Source organism: Salvia miltiorrhiza, chromosome 2, assembly GCF_028751815.1.
Source record: "Salvia miltiorrhiza cultivar Shanhuang (shh) chromosome 2, IMPLAD_Smil_shh, whole genome shotgun sequence".
Classification (NCBI taxonomy): Eukaryota; Viridiplantae; Streptophyta; class Magnoliopsida; order Lamiales; family Lamiaceae; genus Salvia; species Salvia miltiorrhiza.
Window position 1 is genome coordinate 75489049 of NC_080388.1, and position 15166 is coordinate 75504214.

Genomic DNA, 15166 nt, shown 5'->3' on the forward strand with positions numbered 1-15166 from the left:
GGATTTCTTCGATTTTATTTGTTTTTGTTGCTTCGTCTGTTCGTGTTCGTGTGTTCATGCTCGTGTATTCGGCCGATCATGTTCTTGGATTTTGTTTGCTTGCCGTAGGTGGAAATCGAATTCATAACCTTTGCGTTTGTTCGAATTCGTGTTTTATTTGGAGGGTGGGTTTCTTTTGAGTTTATTTGTTTTCGTTGCTTTGTCTGTTCGTGTTCGTATTCGTGTTCGTGTCCTTGAATCTTAGTTTCTTTTACAAACGTTGTGGCCACTGTCGTAGGTGCTTACAATCTAGAGATATTGGTGCCATTTATTTGACATATTTATTTGTTACTCCCTCCGTCTATGGAAAAGTTATCATATGGACAATACAAGTTTTCATAAAATGTAATCGAAGTTATTAGTGAAATAAATAACTCACTTTAAATGCGAGTGGAGTTGTGCAGATCTTACTACTATAAATAATGGTGGCAGTTCTTTTCGGGACAAACTAAAATCAAAATTACGGTGAATTTTTCGTGGATGAAGAGAGCAGATACTTTTTAGTTTTGATCAAATTCATAAAGCGATCAAAACTACAATTTAATTGCAAATTTAAAGTTTATATCTTTTTTGACAATTTAGAGAAAGTAAATAATGCAACAAAATAGAAAGGGACTGCCGTATATCGAAATTAAAATGTACACGCAAAATTATTTATATGGAACAAATTTTACGATGTAAATATATATTAATAAGTTTTAATAATGTTGTATACCATCATTATTTACATAAAATCAAATATAAAATACTCTAAACACTACGACAACGTTATAAATTTTGATGATTATTATACGAAAAATTTCATACAATTCGTATAATATAAGAATTATATGAAAATTTTTGTATAATTATCAATTTTGTGTAAGAACATTAAATCACTCAACTAAAAAGATTAAATTGTAATTAATGACGAAAAGTGGGGGACCGATGCGAAAATTATGATCCCTCTTGGAAGTGGAGGAACCGTAGGCAGCCCCACCGCAGACGGAAGTGGTACAACATCTAAAGCGAAACGTCCAAAAACCGCATCTCCGAGCGAGACGTATCATTCCCCAAACATTCCGACAGCTAGAGAGAGAAGCACCCGCCGGCCATGGTTTTAGAGAGAGAGATGGAGGAGGAGGACGACGAGGAGGAGGCAATGCTGAAGAAGGCAGAGGAGGAGAGCGAGAGTAACAGCAGTAGTAACGACGCTTCGTCGTGGAGCCGGAAGATGATGGTGGAGGAGGCGGCGCGGAGGCTCAAGGGCGGAGATCTCAGAGCGAAAATCGAGGCGGCGAGGGATGTGAGGAAGCTTGTCAGGAAGTCGTCCAGCTCCAATTCCAAGTCCGCCGTGCGCTGCCGCTTCGCCGCCGCCGGCGCTATCGAGCCGCTCGTTTCGATGCTCCACGGCTCGCTTCCCCTCGCAGCTCGGGAGGCCGCGCTCCTCGCGCTCCTCAACCTCGCAGCTCGGAATCAGAGGTCATTTCTCTCTCTCTCTCTCTCCCGCGCTCGCGCGCGTTCACTTTTTTATTTTTATTTCTGAAATTGCTGAAACATGTACTATATTTTTATTCCGTGAATCAATTGATGATTAGAATCGTTTCTGGTGAATGTTATATCTGAAATAGAGATCGAGTTTGAGATTGCTGGATATGTAATTTGATGTGTATTCGTGCTCATTAGTTTCAACCACATATTTACTCATTGTTTGGTTAAGAATTTCTGAGTAGTGTATGCATAGTATTAATTGATGTGTTTTGAAGTGAAGTGTTGTGCTTTGGTTTCAGCTCCATTAATTCTTTTCCAGATTCTTGAGAAAATAGAGGTATTGCTCGACTCTGGTTTCGTTTGCAAGAGTGTGGATTTGTAGCTTATCGTAAAATCCGGTGAAATAGGGTGTAGGAAAGGTGATATGCTTTGAGGACCTGAAATACACATGTCTTTTGGTTTCAGCATGATTAGTTTAGTTCTTGTCCGGATTCGTGAACACTCAAAATGTAATCTAGTATTGTTGATTTTGGAAGCATTTGCAAAGGTTTTTGTTCATAAATTGTGGTTAAATAGGGTGTAGGAAAGATGATATGCTTTGAGAACCTGAAATACAAGTGTCTTTTGGTTTCAGCATGATTAATTCTTGTCCAGATTCGTGAACACTCAAAATGTAATCTGGTATTGTTGATTCTTGTTGTGTAAATGGAGGGAGGTGTTTTGCGATTTTGGAAGCATTTGCAAAGGTTTTTGTTCATAAATTGTGGTGAAATAGGGTGTAGGAAAGATGATATGCTTTGAGAATCTGAAATACTATACAAGTGTCTTTTGGTTTCAACATGATTAGTTCTTGTCCAGATTCGTGAACACTCAAAGTGTATTCTAGTATAGTTGATTATTGTTGTGCAAAATGGAGGCATTTTGCGATTTTGGAAGCATTTGTAATGGGATTGTGGTGAAATAGGGTGTAGGAAAGATGATGTGCTATGAGGACCTTAAATACAGGTGTTTTTTGGTTTCAACCCCATTAGTTCTTCGTAAATACTCGAATGTATTGTGGTATTGATTATTCTTTTTGTGAACATGGAGGTCTTGCGCGACTGTGGTTGCGTTTTTAAAGGTTTTTATTTGTGGATGGTGGTGAAATAGGGTGTAGAAGAAGATTATATGCTATAAGGACTTATATTTCCTTGAGAGTTGAGACTAATTCATTAAGTTTACTTGAGTTTGTGTAGCAGTGTTTGCTATTTTGCTTCTCATTGCAAACATACATTCTTTATTCCGTTGCTTCGTTTCAATTCTGCGCATGTGTTGATGACTGTTTGCTCGATTGATTGCCAGCGACTGACCATTTAATGCACTCATGTATCAGAAACAAGATCAAGATCGTTGCTGCTGGTGCCGTTCCACCTCTCGTGGAGCTTCTCAAGAACCGGACGGGCAATCTGCGAGAAGTAGCAGCTGCTGCAATTTTATCCTTGTCGTCTGCTCCGTCCAACAAGCCCACGATAGCAGCATCCGGTGCTGCACTTCTGCTCGTACAGATCCTCTGCTCAGGAAGCGTCCAAGGAAAGGTTGATGCCGTCACAGCCCTTTACTACCTCTCGACGTGTGAGGAGGAGCCGAAGCTCGCCCTTGATGCTAAAGCAGTGCCTCCACTGATAGACCTCCTGAAAGAATGCAAGAAGTACTCCAAGTTCGCTGAGAAAACCACGTTCCTGCTCGAGATCTTCTCTGCCTCTGAAGAGGGACGAGCTGCAATCACAGACGTCGAAGGTGGGATTCTAGCTCTGGTGGAGACCGTCGAAGATGGATCCTCGGTCAGCATGTCCCACGCAGTCGGAGCTCTGCTATCCTTATGCCAGAGCTGTCGCGATAAATACAGAGAGCTCATTCTAAAAGAGGGCGCCATACCCGGCCTCCTTCGTCTCACAGCTGAGGGCACTCCTACAGCACAGGATCGAGCTCGGACTCTCCTGGATTTGCTCAGAGACTCCCCTCCGGAACGGAGGCTCACCTCCTCCGAGCTGGAGAGGATCGTCTACAACTTCGCTGCAAACGTCGATGGGAAAGACAAAGCGGTCGAGACTGCCAAGAAGCTACTGCAGGACATGGTTCAGAAGAGCATGGACCTCAGCCTCAACCGGACGAAGCTCAGAAGCTCGCCTCACGCCTCCACGAAGAGCTAGCTTCGTTCACACGAGAAACGAGACGCGTCTTATAACGACCCGGCTCCCGGATCGACGGAGAAATAAGCGTTAAAGCTTCTGCTCATATCTGCAACTACTACGAGGTAATTTCGACAAACCTTAACCCATAAATGTTTCTTGTGTTTGTTTTACTTGTAAATTTCTGTTAGTTTTTAGTTAGGGAAACATTCTAGATTTTAGTTGGTTTTTTCCACTCTTATCACTATTACAAGCAGTGAAAAATATACGAACAAAAATGGATGATTATTGCGACAAAATGCGTATTACTTGATTTTCTTGTGGTAGATTATTTCACAAATAAATTTGGTGGTTTGAATATGTTATGGTTTTATTGCTAAAACAATTTGGATTTTTTTTTTGTAAAACATTAAAAGGCTGTATGAAATTTAAATATTATAAAAATTGTTTTATAAATTACAAACTGCAATAAATATTATGGTATTTTGTTAATGGTACACCGAACTTTCATGCAATTCTGATTTTGGATGCGAAATAAAAATCACATTTGTTTTTATTTTTCATATGGTTGTCAATTTTCGATGAATTAATACTATTGTGATGTATTCTGGTGTAGACCTCCAATTATGTTGTTTAATATCTCGATCGTTTAAATCATGTAGGTATTTCAGACGTCGATCTCAACAGTAATTTAAAGGCAATTGATAATTATATATAAAAAAAAAATCTTAGAACCTCATCTATTTATAATAATATTTTTTAGTTTATTTATAAAATTAAATAATGTTTTTGTATTTAAATGCAAGTCACGGTGGTAGCTAGCATATCCAAATCAATTGTGCCAAATAAAAACATTAGTTTAATTCCATTATAAGGTCATAACTATGATGAAATGACATTTATGCCACCGTTAGCTGTCGGTGCATCTCCGGTGCGCACGATAGCAATCGCCACCAGTCACGATCTCTCGCGCTCTCAAAACAATGCATATTTTAATTCGGGGGCGGGGCGGCGGATCTAAATTGCGCCGAGTGCGCGTTACGCCGTTGACAAATTAACCAAATGCTAGGCCTCGTTTGGATAGACCTACTATTTTGAATAAACTTTTCCAACTTAAATGCGAGTAAGATTTTTTTGGGTATTAATTATTCTTCAAAATTTGGAGAAATACTGAATAAATTATGTAAAGTTTCCTAATTTAATCATTTTCCCTTAAATTTAGCGATTCATCTCTCCTAATAAATGGTTTTTTCCATTTCTTCATTTTAAGTTGTAGATTTGATGATATTGACCATGGCATGGATGGTGAAAAACATTAAATATGAAAATCAAATACATTTTCATTTTACTACTTGAAGTATCAAACTATATCTTTCAATCAAGAGATAATGATATCAATCATTTGAGCGATCTATCAAAATACTATGTAGTTCTTTGTGTTTTATCAAATTATTTAATGAAAACCACATTGTTAATGAAACCTTCATTTGAACTCACATGCTTAGACTTATTGGAATATTGTGTAGATATTTAAATATATGATGGATGATCAATCAAACAAAGAGAAGGGATACAAGTAAAGAGTTATTAAAATCAGGAAATAATATTAAAACATATGATTACGACATATAAATCTAAATTAAATTGGAATGACAAAAATGTCTCTTTTCCGACTAAGACATGTGTTTCTATAAAACTTATAATGATAGACTAAAAATGCCATTTGTTTTTTAGTACTCCCTCCGTCCCGCTAAAGTTGGCTACATTTGTTTCGGCACGGAGATTAAGAAATATAGTGTTATGTTTTAATTGATTGGGGCCCATCAATTGAGTTAATTAAAATAATTTCTTCCTCCTTTCACTTTCTTCTTCATCCACTGTCACCCACCTCCGGCGAAGTCGCCGGCATCAGCCACCCCCTCCTCCGGCGAAGTCGCCGGCAATAGCCACCCCCTCTTCCAGCGAAGTCGTCGCCACCATCGTCTCCATCTGTCCCCCTCGTCTCCCTCCCAATCCAAGAAACAATTCAAATCACAAAAACAATTCAAATCACAAAAACAATCCAAATCACAGAAACAATTCAAGAAGAGATTCAGAGGAAGAGAGAGAGGAGAGAGGGAGACGCTCCATCGCTCACCCCCAAATCGGCACTCCATCGCTCCATCGCTCACCCCCAAATCGGTGAACCCAGGCTTCGATTTTCAGCCGCTCGCCCAAATCGCAGCGAAATCCCCTCAATCTCCAAACCCGAAGGAAGCGGCGCTGCCTGGAGAGGCAAATCGGCGGCGGCGGCAAAGCCCTAGCCCCAAATCGCAGATGCAGCCGACTGGAGAGGCGGAGAGGCAAAGCCCTAGCCCCAAATCGAGGCTGTGGAGCGGCGCTAAGTGGAAGGAGGCGGAGGCGAAGGCGGAAGCGGGTGAAGGAAGGCGAGGAGGTGGAGGAAGGCGGCGCGGGTGGAAGAAATGGATGTGTGGAGCAGCGCTGGGGGAGGGAGATGGAGGTCAGGGGTGGGGCGAGAGGGAGAGAGCAGAGGCCAGGGAGAGGGAAATGGTCGGCAGTGGTCACGGCGAAGACCACGACGACGGCGACCGGAGGGGCGAGAGGAGGCGGCGGCGACCATGGGGGTGGCACCCGCTGGAGAAGAAGAGAGAAGGGGGTGGGGGCGCTGGGGGAAGGTGGGGTGGATTCTAATTAAATGAACTAATTGGAACTTAACTAAAATAAATAGGGGCTTTAATTAAGTTAATTTTTTGCCATTTTTAGAAAGTGACCAACTTTAGTGGGACGCCCAAAATGGAAATGTAGCCAATTTTAATTGGACGAATTGAGTATATTTTCTGAAACCAAAAATGCAGAAAAAAAACTTAAATGCCAATAACCAAACAAGGCGCAAAATTACGAAGGCCATCACCGCGGCGCATTTTAGCACCACGTCTTATAGTTCACCATCATCATTTTCACTTTTTGAGATTCTGCAGTAGCTCAAGTCCACACTCCTTCCTATCTCTCTCTCTCTCTCTCTCTCTCTCTCTCTCTCTCTAATTAAGCAGAGTATGAAGCGAAGAATGCTGGTGAGCTGATCCTTCTCTCCTCTCTCTGCATGAAGCAATAACCATCCGCATTCAGATACACCATTTTGCATCGATTGCCCTACTTCAAGCAGATCTGTGTCGGCCGCAGGTTTTTTATCATCTCTGGCCCCATTTTTGCTTAATTCGCAGCTCCGCATTTCGATTCCGTTGCTCAATTTCATTGTTTTCCTCATTTTAATGCAGTTTGCGGTAGAGAGTGAAAAATGAATCGGCCGTCATTTATGCTGTCTAGAAACGGAAGTTTCAGAGCTGAAAACCTAGGCCCGAATGCGCTAGCCATGATTAAGAATCTATGCTTCACTCTATTCGTTGTTGGAGTTCTGGTTTTCACTATAATCGCCGCAACTTACCAGCCCGAGGATCCATTGTTTCACCCTTCGTCAAAAATGACGAACTTCCTCACATCCAATACGAACGCCACTTTCAAATCCGACATCGCCGTTGTTAAGACCGGAGAGGACTTCGTCGCCTCGAATCAGACCGCGTTTGCAACTTTTATCAACATAACTGATGTTGATTCCGTGGTTCAAGCCACCATGCCAGAGGAGACCGAGGCGATCTCGGAGACCGGAGAATGCAGGACCGATGAGCCGGTTAATTGTCGCGATCCCGATGTTTTCCATCTCCTGATGAGGTCTACCATCGAGAGATTTCAAGACATTCATTTCTACCGATTTGGGAAGCCGGTGGCTGGGGACAATGCCACCTCTTGCCACATGGCGTGGCGGTTTAGGCCCAAGGAAGGGAAGGCTGCTGCGTTTTACAAGGATTATCGGAGTTTTGCACTAGTTAGGGCTGAGAATTGCACGCTTAGTGTGGTTGGCATTGGGGATTATCATTCGGGTGGGAATGCTAGGAAGAGAAGGGGGAAAGGGAGGGGGAAGAACAGGGAGAAGGATAAGGAGGTGTTTGAGAAGGTTCCAGCTAAGGTGGATGAGAATCCGGTTGCCCTGCCGGATGTTGGGGAGACTGTGGATGATTCTCTTCCTGCAGTTGAGTCGGAGGGCTCGTTTAGTCATAGTAAGTACTTGATATATTCTGGTGGAGGGGATAGGTGCAAGAGCATGAATCAGTATCTTTGGAGTTTCATGTGTATGTTGGGCGAGGCGCAGTACTTGAATCGAACGCTGGTTATGGATCTGAGCATGTGTTTGTCGAAGATGTACACTTCGTCTGGTCAGGATGAGGAGGGTAAAGATTTCAGATTTTACTTCGACTTTGAGCACTTGATGGATTCGGCTCCAGTGTTGGACCAGACTCAGTTTTGGTCGGATTGGGGGAAATGGCAAAAGAAGGATCGGTTGAGTCTCCATCTCGTGGAGGATTTCAGGGTCGCGCCAATGAAGTTAGCTAATGTCAAGGACACTGTGATCATGAGGAAGTTTGGGTCCGTGGAGCCTGATAACTATTGGTACCGAGTTTGTGAAGGTGAAGCAGAATCTGTCATTGAACGGCCGTGGAAGATGATTTGGAAGTCCAGAAGGTTGCTGGATATCACCTCTGCTATTTCATCCAGAATGAATTGGGATTTTGATGCTGTCCATGTCGAGAGAGGGGAGAAGGCGGCCAACAAGGAGCTGTGGCCGAATCTTGATAGAGACACTTCCCCAGAAGCGCTTTTGTCAGCTTTGAAATACAAGATTGAAGATGGAAGGAACCTCTATATCGCGACAAATGAGCAGGAGACGTCCTTCTTTGATCCTTTGAAGGACAAGTACTCCACACACTTCCTCGATGAGTACAAGGACCTCTGGAATTCGGAGAGTGATTGGTATGCTGAGATGACGAAGCTCAACAATGGGAATCCGGTGGAGTTTGATGGTTACATGAGGATATCTGTCGACACTGAGGTGTTCTTGAGGGGGAAGAAACAGATTGAGACTTTCAACGACCTCACGAAGGATTGCAAGGATGGAATCAATACGTGCACAACGTCGGCTAGCTAAGATAACATACACCAAAAGGTCCACTCCTCATTCATGCTTGTTTTTGAAACAATGGCATGTGTACTATTATCTCTCTCTCTTTGTGTTGCTTGCTAGGTTTCTCCTTTTCGAGTTCCTTTTTGTTTCATTAATGGTAGATTAACGTTATAAGCTCTCGGGATTACTGGTATTTCGAAGGGACACAGATAGATTTGTTTCATTTGTTGGTGTACTTTAATGTGCTTTCCATTTTGACTTATATTGCATCCATTATTTATGAGCAGAAATTTTAATTACTACAACTCTTCTAGTTTGTTTTGCTGCTATCACCCTTGCAACTTTACAAATACTATATGTTTGACATGTATATTTATGATGTTGTCTTGATTTGCCAAAGTTATTTGGATCCCTATTCTCATATATTGGTTTGTGTGTGATCTTGAGTTTGCTGATGAGCTCTCATAACTTGTAGACTAGCTAAGAGCATAGATAACACAAGTACAAATTGCAAAATATCGTGTTTACTTTTCATGATTGATAAAATGTACTCCTATCTTGAGTATTTGTATGCTATTACTAGGATTTCTCTAATCCTACCCTTTCAATAGAAAGAATGAAGCAAAATTAGTGTATATTATTTTTATCTATCGAGGTTAAATCTGAAGAGTGAATGCCTCCTAACGATATCATTTCGATGCTTTGTAGCAATTGATGGCTTCTTGTTTTGATTGGGAAATTTTGTTGTTTGTTGGTTTGGCAAGCAAATGTGTTTGGCCTCTGATTCACTCTCTTTCTCAGAGTCCATAAATCGTAGTTTTATGGGCCATTCAGCTCGCGACTTTTTAGTCATGAGATCGTTCATTCCACCGACTAGATCATCCGAGGGTTACGTCAGTACGGCCTCACGGGCTTTATCTTATTACAGACATAAATTACGTAGTAAATCATGTTTTGGATTTGCTAAGGTACAACATCATGTATGCTAGAATCTTGCTGCGTTTGTGTTTGAATTCGGAGCGTGTAAATTTAACTGAGTCTTTTATCTTCAAGCTAATACCACTCTACTTTTATATTATTACTAGTACGCCCGCTCGTGCGATGCACGACTAATATTAAAAGTGAGTGATATTTTAAATAAATAAATATACATATTAAATGTAAGTAAATATAATTGATATTGTGTATAAATATAAAAAAATCATCAAATATCAAAAGCAAGTAAATGATAATGAGTATCATTATGTATCATATAATATTCTAAGATTTACTCCTATAAATTTATACAAATCTTAATATCACCTTTAAAAATTTACTTTTAAGCTAAAGAGTTCTAAAATAAACAAATTATAAGCGTAATCTTTTTAGTTGCATAAATATTAAAAATGATGTCTAATAAAAATACGATAAAAATAAAATTAAATTAATAAAGAAAAGGGAATGAAATAGGGAAAAGATATAACCGTGAAATTCAAAAGAATGAATTTAGGAGAGAGAAGATGATAGATGAGAGAGGAGAGAGAAAAAGAATTAAATTTATGACTTTAAATGATAATAACTTATTTATTTTAAATTTATTTTTTGTAATTTTTACATCAAATTAAAGATCTTTTCGTTATCTTTAGTTTAATATCCATATTGAATATATTTTTATGAATTAAAATTGATGATTTTTAAAAAAGAAGCAAAATTGAAAAAGAAAGATGAAGAAAGAGAAAATTTGGTGGGAAAAAGTTTACGTTAAACTGGTGTTTTATATATTATATAGATTACATTAATACATGCACACGGATTTTCATTTTTAATTTATTTACTGAAACGGCAAACTTTATATTTTATTCGAAATAAGAGGTCCATTGTTTGGGTGATCGCAAAGGAGCAACAACAAGGCTAAACTTAAAGAGGTGGTCTTGAGTACAATCGGGTGTATCGTATGATTGGGTTGCATCGTCACTCAGACCCTGATTTGCACTCTGATCTGAACCCGTATCCTGACCCGAACCGTGTAAATAACACTACTTTAGGTGTGAGTCAACTCGATTGTATGGTATATCCGATTGTACCCAAGTATTTGTGAAACTTTTAAATATGAGAGGAAAATGACTTTTCTTTTTGCTTTTTTCCTTTTCTTCACCGAGAATGTTTCCTAGTTTAATTCCGAAGCATAATTTTACCACGTTATTATAAAATAATGTGGAGCTTTATAAGAAAAAGAAAAAAAAAATGTGGAGCAATATTTATTCAGTATGCTAAATTCTTCATCTGGAAATGGTGTAGTCAACATACTAATCGAAAATCTGATTTTGTATTTTCATTTATAAATTACACGAATAATATGTAATTGAACAATCTGAATTCGTCGTCTACACATTTTTAAACGTGGCATGCACTATCACTTGAACAAATCCTCTAACAAATAGTAATTAATGATAATAAAAAGAATATATTTTTGTGGCTAAAAATCAGGATTTACCGAAACCTCAAAATATAAAATGGAAAGATTGGGAAAAAAACTGTGGACGAGAAAGGGAAACAGAGAGAAAGATATAATCAATAACAAAAAAGAGAGAAAAAATTTGAGGAAAAAACACAATCAACAACCTTTGCAACTCATTTGATCTGTAATAATTCTCAGGTAATTATATCTTCGTGTTTGTTTCCTACGTTTCATAGCGTTAAATTATCATTCTTTTGTTATTAAACTCCAGAATGAATGATCGTGAGTTCGAATCTCATCTCGTTTCACATAATAAATTTCTTGTGCTTAATAGGTTTCTTCTACCCGATCGAAAATGGCAGAAGAATCTAGAAAGATGCAGAAACGAGAGAAACCTATAATCGCTATCCCGAATCCGAGCATAAGCGCCATGAACACTGTGTCCCGGTCGGCCTCCGTGCCGACGTCGCCGGTCGGGCTGGCGAAGTCCAGAAGCCTCAAAAGCAACTGCCTCTGCTCGCCCACGACGCACGCCGGCTCCTTCCGGTGCCGGATGCATCGGAACACGGGCCTCACGCGCAGCAGCGTTTCCGTGGGCGCCAAGCTCTCGGAGCTCGGGGCGAACATGCCCGTCGGCCCGAAGCTCGGGGCCGTCGCCCCGAGTAGCCAGGGCTCGTAATCGCCGGAGCTCGTCGTACCTGCTGAGTTCATGACTAGATATCTTGATTAGGTTATGCTGTGTGTGTATTGCTTTCTTGACCCTTTCCAAACATGTAACTTTGTACAAACTCCCGCAGATCCCTCGTTGCTCGTTGAACGTTTCAACGAGCAACGAGCATCGCCCCGTCTAGGTTTATCGACCCTGTTTATAATCGAAAGACGATGAATTTATGAGCACGAACAACACGTTTAACGTAAACGCCTCAAAAGTTGTCCGAAAGCTTCCCATAATATATACAAACACGGATACAAGTCGTGCTGACCCGTCGCTACAAGGAGGACGCGGAATACTGGCAGCTTAAGTATATGCATCGGACCACATGGTCTTCGCGATTCTAACGGATACTTCTCTTTTTTTACACGCTATGCTGTACATACGTCGTAGATCGTAGATTTTACCTCACATGGGGCAGGAGGAGGCGTCCTCCTCGGCTTCCTGTGGCATCATGTAGTTCCGACAGAGGGGGCACGTCGGGTTCCAGTAGTTGAGCCACTTCTCGAGGCACGGCTTGTGGAAGACGTGGCCGCAGGCGAGCTGGTTGATCTCTGCCTTGGGCTCGAACTCCGTCAAGCAGATGGAGCACTCCTGCTTGGGGCATTGACGGATGAAGACCGTCTCGTACTGCATTGATGGCGAGCGGCTCCTAAACTCCTCCACGTACGACTCCGAGGGACGCCTGCAGCATTCGCCCGAGCTTGAGGGCTCCACCGTGAAGTCCTCCCACGAGGATATGTGAATGCCTATGACGTGTAGGAAGGAGCGGAAGATCTCCTTGAAGATCGAGATGGATATGGCCGTGTTAGCCAGGATCACGCAGAGCACTCCAGCGTCTGCCGGAGTCGGGTAAGATGAAATCGCCATTTTTCGAGCCTGAATCTACGCAAAGTCCCAAGTTTTCCGGATTAGCCACAAAGCAAACACGACGAAAGACTATAAACTACGAGCATATGCAAGAACAATATGATGAACTTAGACAAACCCCAACCCCAACCTCGTCCTTCCATCTAGCTAACTCGATCAATAAACATCAAACACATCCATTCTCGATGTGCCACAAGAAACGCAACAAGTGAATTCAGAGCATTTCGTTAAGCTTTTCTTTCCTTTTCTCATTACAAGATAATGACTGCAAACGAACAAAAGCACGAACGAGACATGGGCAGTTCTGAAAAGCAAACGCGTCCATTCCAAAGATGTTACAAGAAATGCAACGAGCAATCAATGAGTTCGGAGCATCACACAAATCTTTTCTTTCCTATTTTTGTTACAAGATAATGCTTCTAATAAATCACTGCAAACAAACAAAAGCAACCGAGTTTGATACATCAAGCAAATCAATCAACAATACATACAAACATAGTGTAACTTATATGTAATGCATTTGCATATATATTATCTATAACTCATCAATAGGAAAACAGCCAAGTGTCTTGGTACTATGCAAAAAGGTGAGGATAAACCCATCCCACATTATTAGCCCCACAGCTTAGCCCAAGTGGCAACGTCGTGTTAAAGCCCATCAACGTCATCTAGGTCGAGTCGAGATACTACTACGCCCACGCCCCAGGGGTAGTGGGTACAAAAATGAAAAGATAAAAGAAAACCCCACTTCTTATAGCAAGATGACAATTATAGGTAAACAACACATCTAGAATCCAAAAGCTCCTCTTATTTTATCTTCTTCACCCCCCCCCCCCCCCACCACCACCCCCACCCACACACACCCCCCTACCCCACCTCCAACAGCATCTGTGTGTGTGTGTGTGTGTGTGAAATTCAAGCCAGAAGACCCAATCACCAAGCAATATTCTAGACTTCATAGACAAAGAGCCAAGAAAAAGCTAAGAAGTAAAAGATTTTGCCCATGAATTTGAGGAGAGAGAGAGAGAGAGAGAGACTAAGCTTAGTTGGAAAGGAAAATCAAGAATGAATTTTGCTACCCACACAGATGCAAATTGTAACAACTAACAAACAATCCATCTTATAAATCAGACAAATCAGAATCAATATCATAAAAACACAGCACAATCAAAATAAATATCAAGCCATAATTAACTAACCATCATCAACTGAAACAGCAAGAAACACTAAACTAAAACCTAAAAACAAGGAAAAGGGCCTCTGGAAATGGAGAGATCCAAACAAAGTTGGAATCTTTACACACCCAAAAAACTCCTCTAAATATTGCAATAAAACCCACAAAACCTATTAAATATAGAAAACAACATCAAGAAAGAAACCACAGATATACTTACAAGTGGAGAGAATTGAGCTCAAGAAAGTTATCTTCTTTTTCCTAAAATTTGTGCAGAGTGGGATAAATTTCTTGTGCTTGTGGAAGCAAAAATGAGGTGGGGTTTGACAATGGTAGATAAATGTTTTGAGACTTTCTATCAATTTTCTTTAAAGATTGCTCCTAATTTATACTGCTGCTAAAGGAGCTGCTGGCCCCACCACCAATTATCACTTTCCTTCACTCCCCCATGTTACCTTTGTCACTAATTTATGTGTGTTTTATTTTCTCTCACTAGTGGATTGAGAGAGAGAGAGAGAGATTCCACCCAAGTATCTTATCTTACTTCTCATTGGAGAAGCAAATAGTATATACATATGTAGTGTGTGTGGATTATAATTTATATAATGAGACATTTAATTAAAAAAAAAAGAACTACAAATATATTCATTTTGATAATTAGTAAAAAGAGATTCTAGACATTTTATATAAAAAAAGATATAAACATATATACACTATTATGAATTTATCTTTTGATGAACAAATATGACATCAACTACAATTTTGAACATTCATCCAAAAATATGTACTATTTTTTACTAAATCAAAATGAATATTTCCAACTATTTTCTCTATCTATTAATATTGTTATGTTATTCTATCCAAGGTCCCAACAACATGTTCCTACATACTTGAGATTTTATTTAAAAGTTTATAAAATCTTTTAAATAAACTTTTGTCGGACATCCATTGCATAAGTAGGTTCAAGAATAACTTATTTTATGGACTGTCACATTTAATATTCATTCTTTTTTATCACAATATTTTCAATTCATTGTATGTATATATATTTTATGCATATATATGGATCTCATGTGATTTTGTTGATTGTGTGTGTCCATAGTCAAATCTATTATTTTTTGTGAAGAATCAACACGTACAATGCACCAAATCCATGAGAAGAATATTCACATTTTATAAAACAATCAATGAGAATTTTTAATCAACAATATGTTTTGTTTTGTTTTTTTTGTATTATTTTTTCTTACCTATCCAAAAAAAAAAGGTTATGTATATTATTTTT

At 39.9% G+C, this 15166-nt stretch overlaps 3 protein-coding genes across 5 annotated transcripts; 2 read left to right on the forward strand and 1 right to left on the reverse strand.

The window, feature by feature from the left end:
* The first annotated feature begins 903 nt into the window (after window positions 1–903).
* On the forward strand, window positions 904–3976 carry LOC131009513 (U-box domain-containing protein 4). Its single transcript, XM_057936899.1, has 2 exons — window positions 904–1500; window positions 2882–3976. Exons 1-2 carry the CDS (start codon window positions 1133–1135, stop codon window positions 3696–3698), a joined length of 1185 nt encoding a protein of 394 aa, XP_057792882.1. The 5' UTR covers window positions 904–1132; the 3' UTR covers window positions 3699–3976.
* A 2534-nt stretch (window positions 3977–6510) lies between these two features.
* Window positions 6511–8996, forward strand: LOC131009514 (uncharacterized). Its single transcript, XM_057936901.1, has 2 exons — window positions 6511–6857; window positions 6953–8996. The coding sequence occupies exon 2, from the start codon at window positions 6973–6975 to the stop codon at window positions 8713–8715; it is 1743 nt and encodes a 580-aa protein (XP_057792884.1). The 5' UTR covers window positions 6511–6857; window positions 6953–6972; the 3' UTR covers window positions 8716–8996.
* A 3040-nt stretch (window positions 8997–12036) lies between these two features.
* LOC131009515 (probable E3 ubiquitin-protein ligase XERICO) lies at window positions 12037–14306 on the reverse strand. Of its 3 annotated transcripts, none has more exons than XM_057936904.1 (2): window positions 14105–14306; window positions 12037–13140 (listed from the first exon to the last, which is right to left on the reverse strand). In XM_057936904.1, the coding sequence occupies exon 2, from the start codon at window positions 12708–12710 to the stop codon at window positions 12249–12251; it is 462 nt and encodes a 153-aa protein (XP_057792887.1). In that variant the 5' UTR covers window positions 12711–13140; window positions 14105–14306; the 3' UTR covers window positions 12037–12248. The 3 variants fall into 3 exon arrangements, with proteins under 3 accessions (XP_057792887.1, XP_057792886.1, XP_057792885.1); XM_057936903.1 differs by having other exon boundaries at window positions 12037–12725; window positions 14105–14294; XM_057936902.1 differs by lacking the exon at window positions 14105–14306 and adding an exon at window positions 13910–14097 and having other exon boundaries at window positions 12037–12725.
* Window positions 14307–15166: the final 860 nt, after the last annotated feature.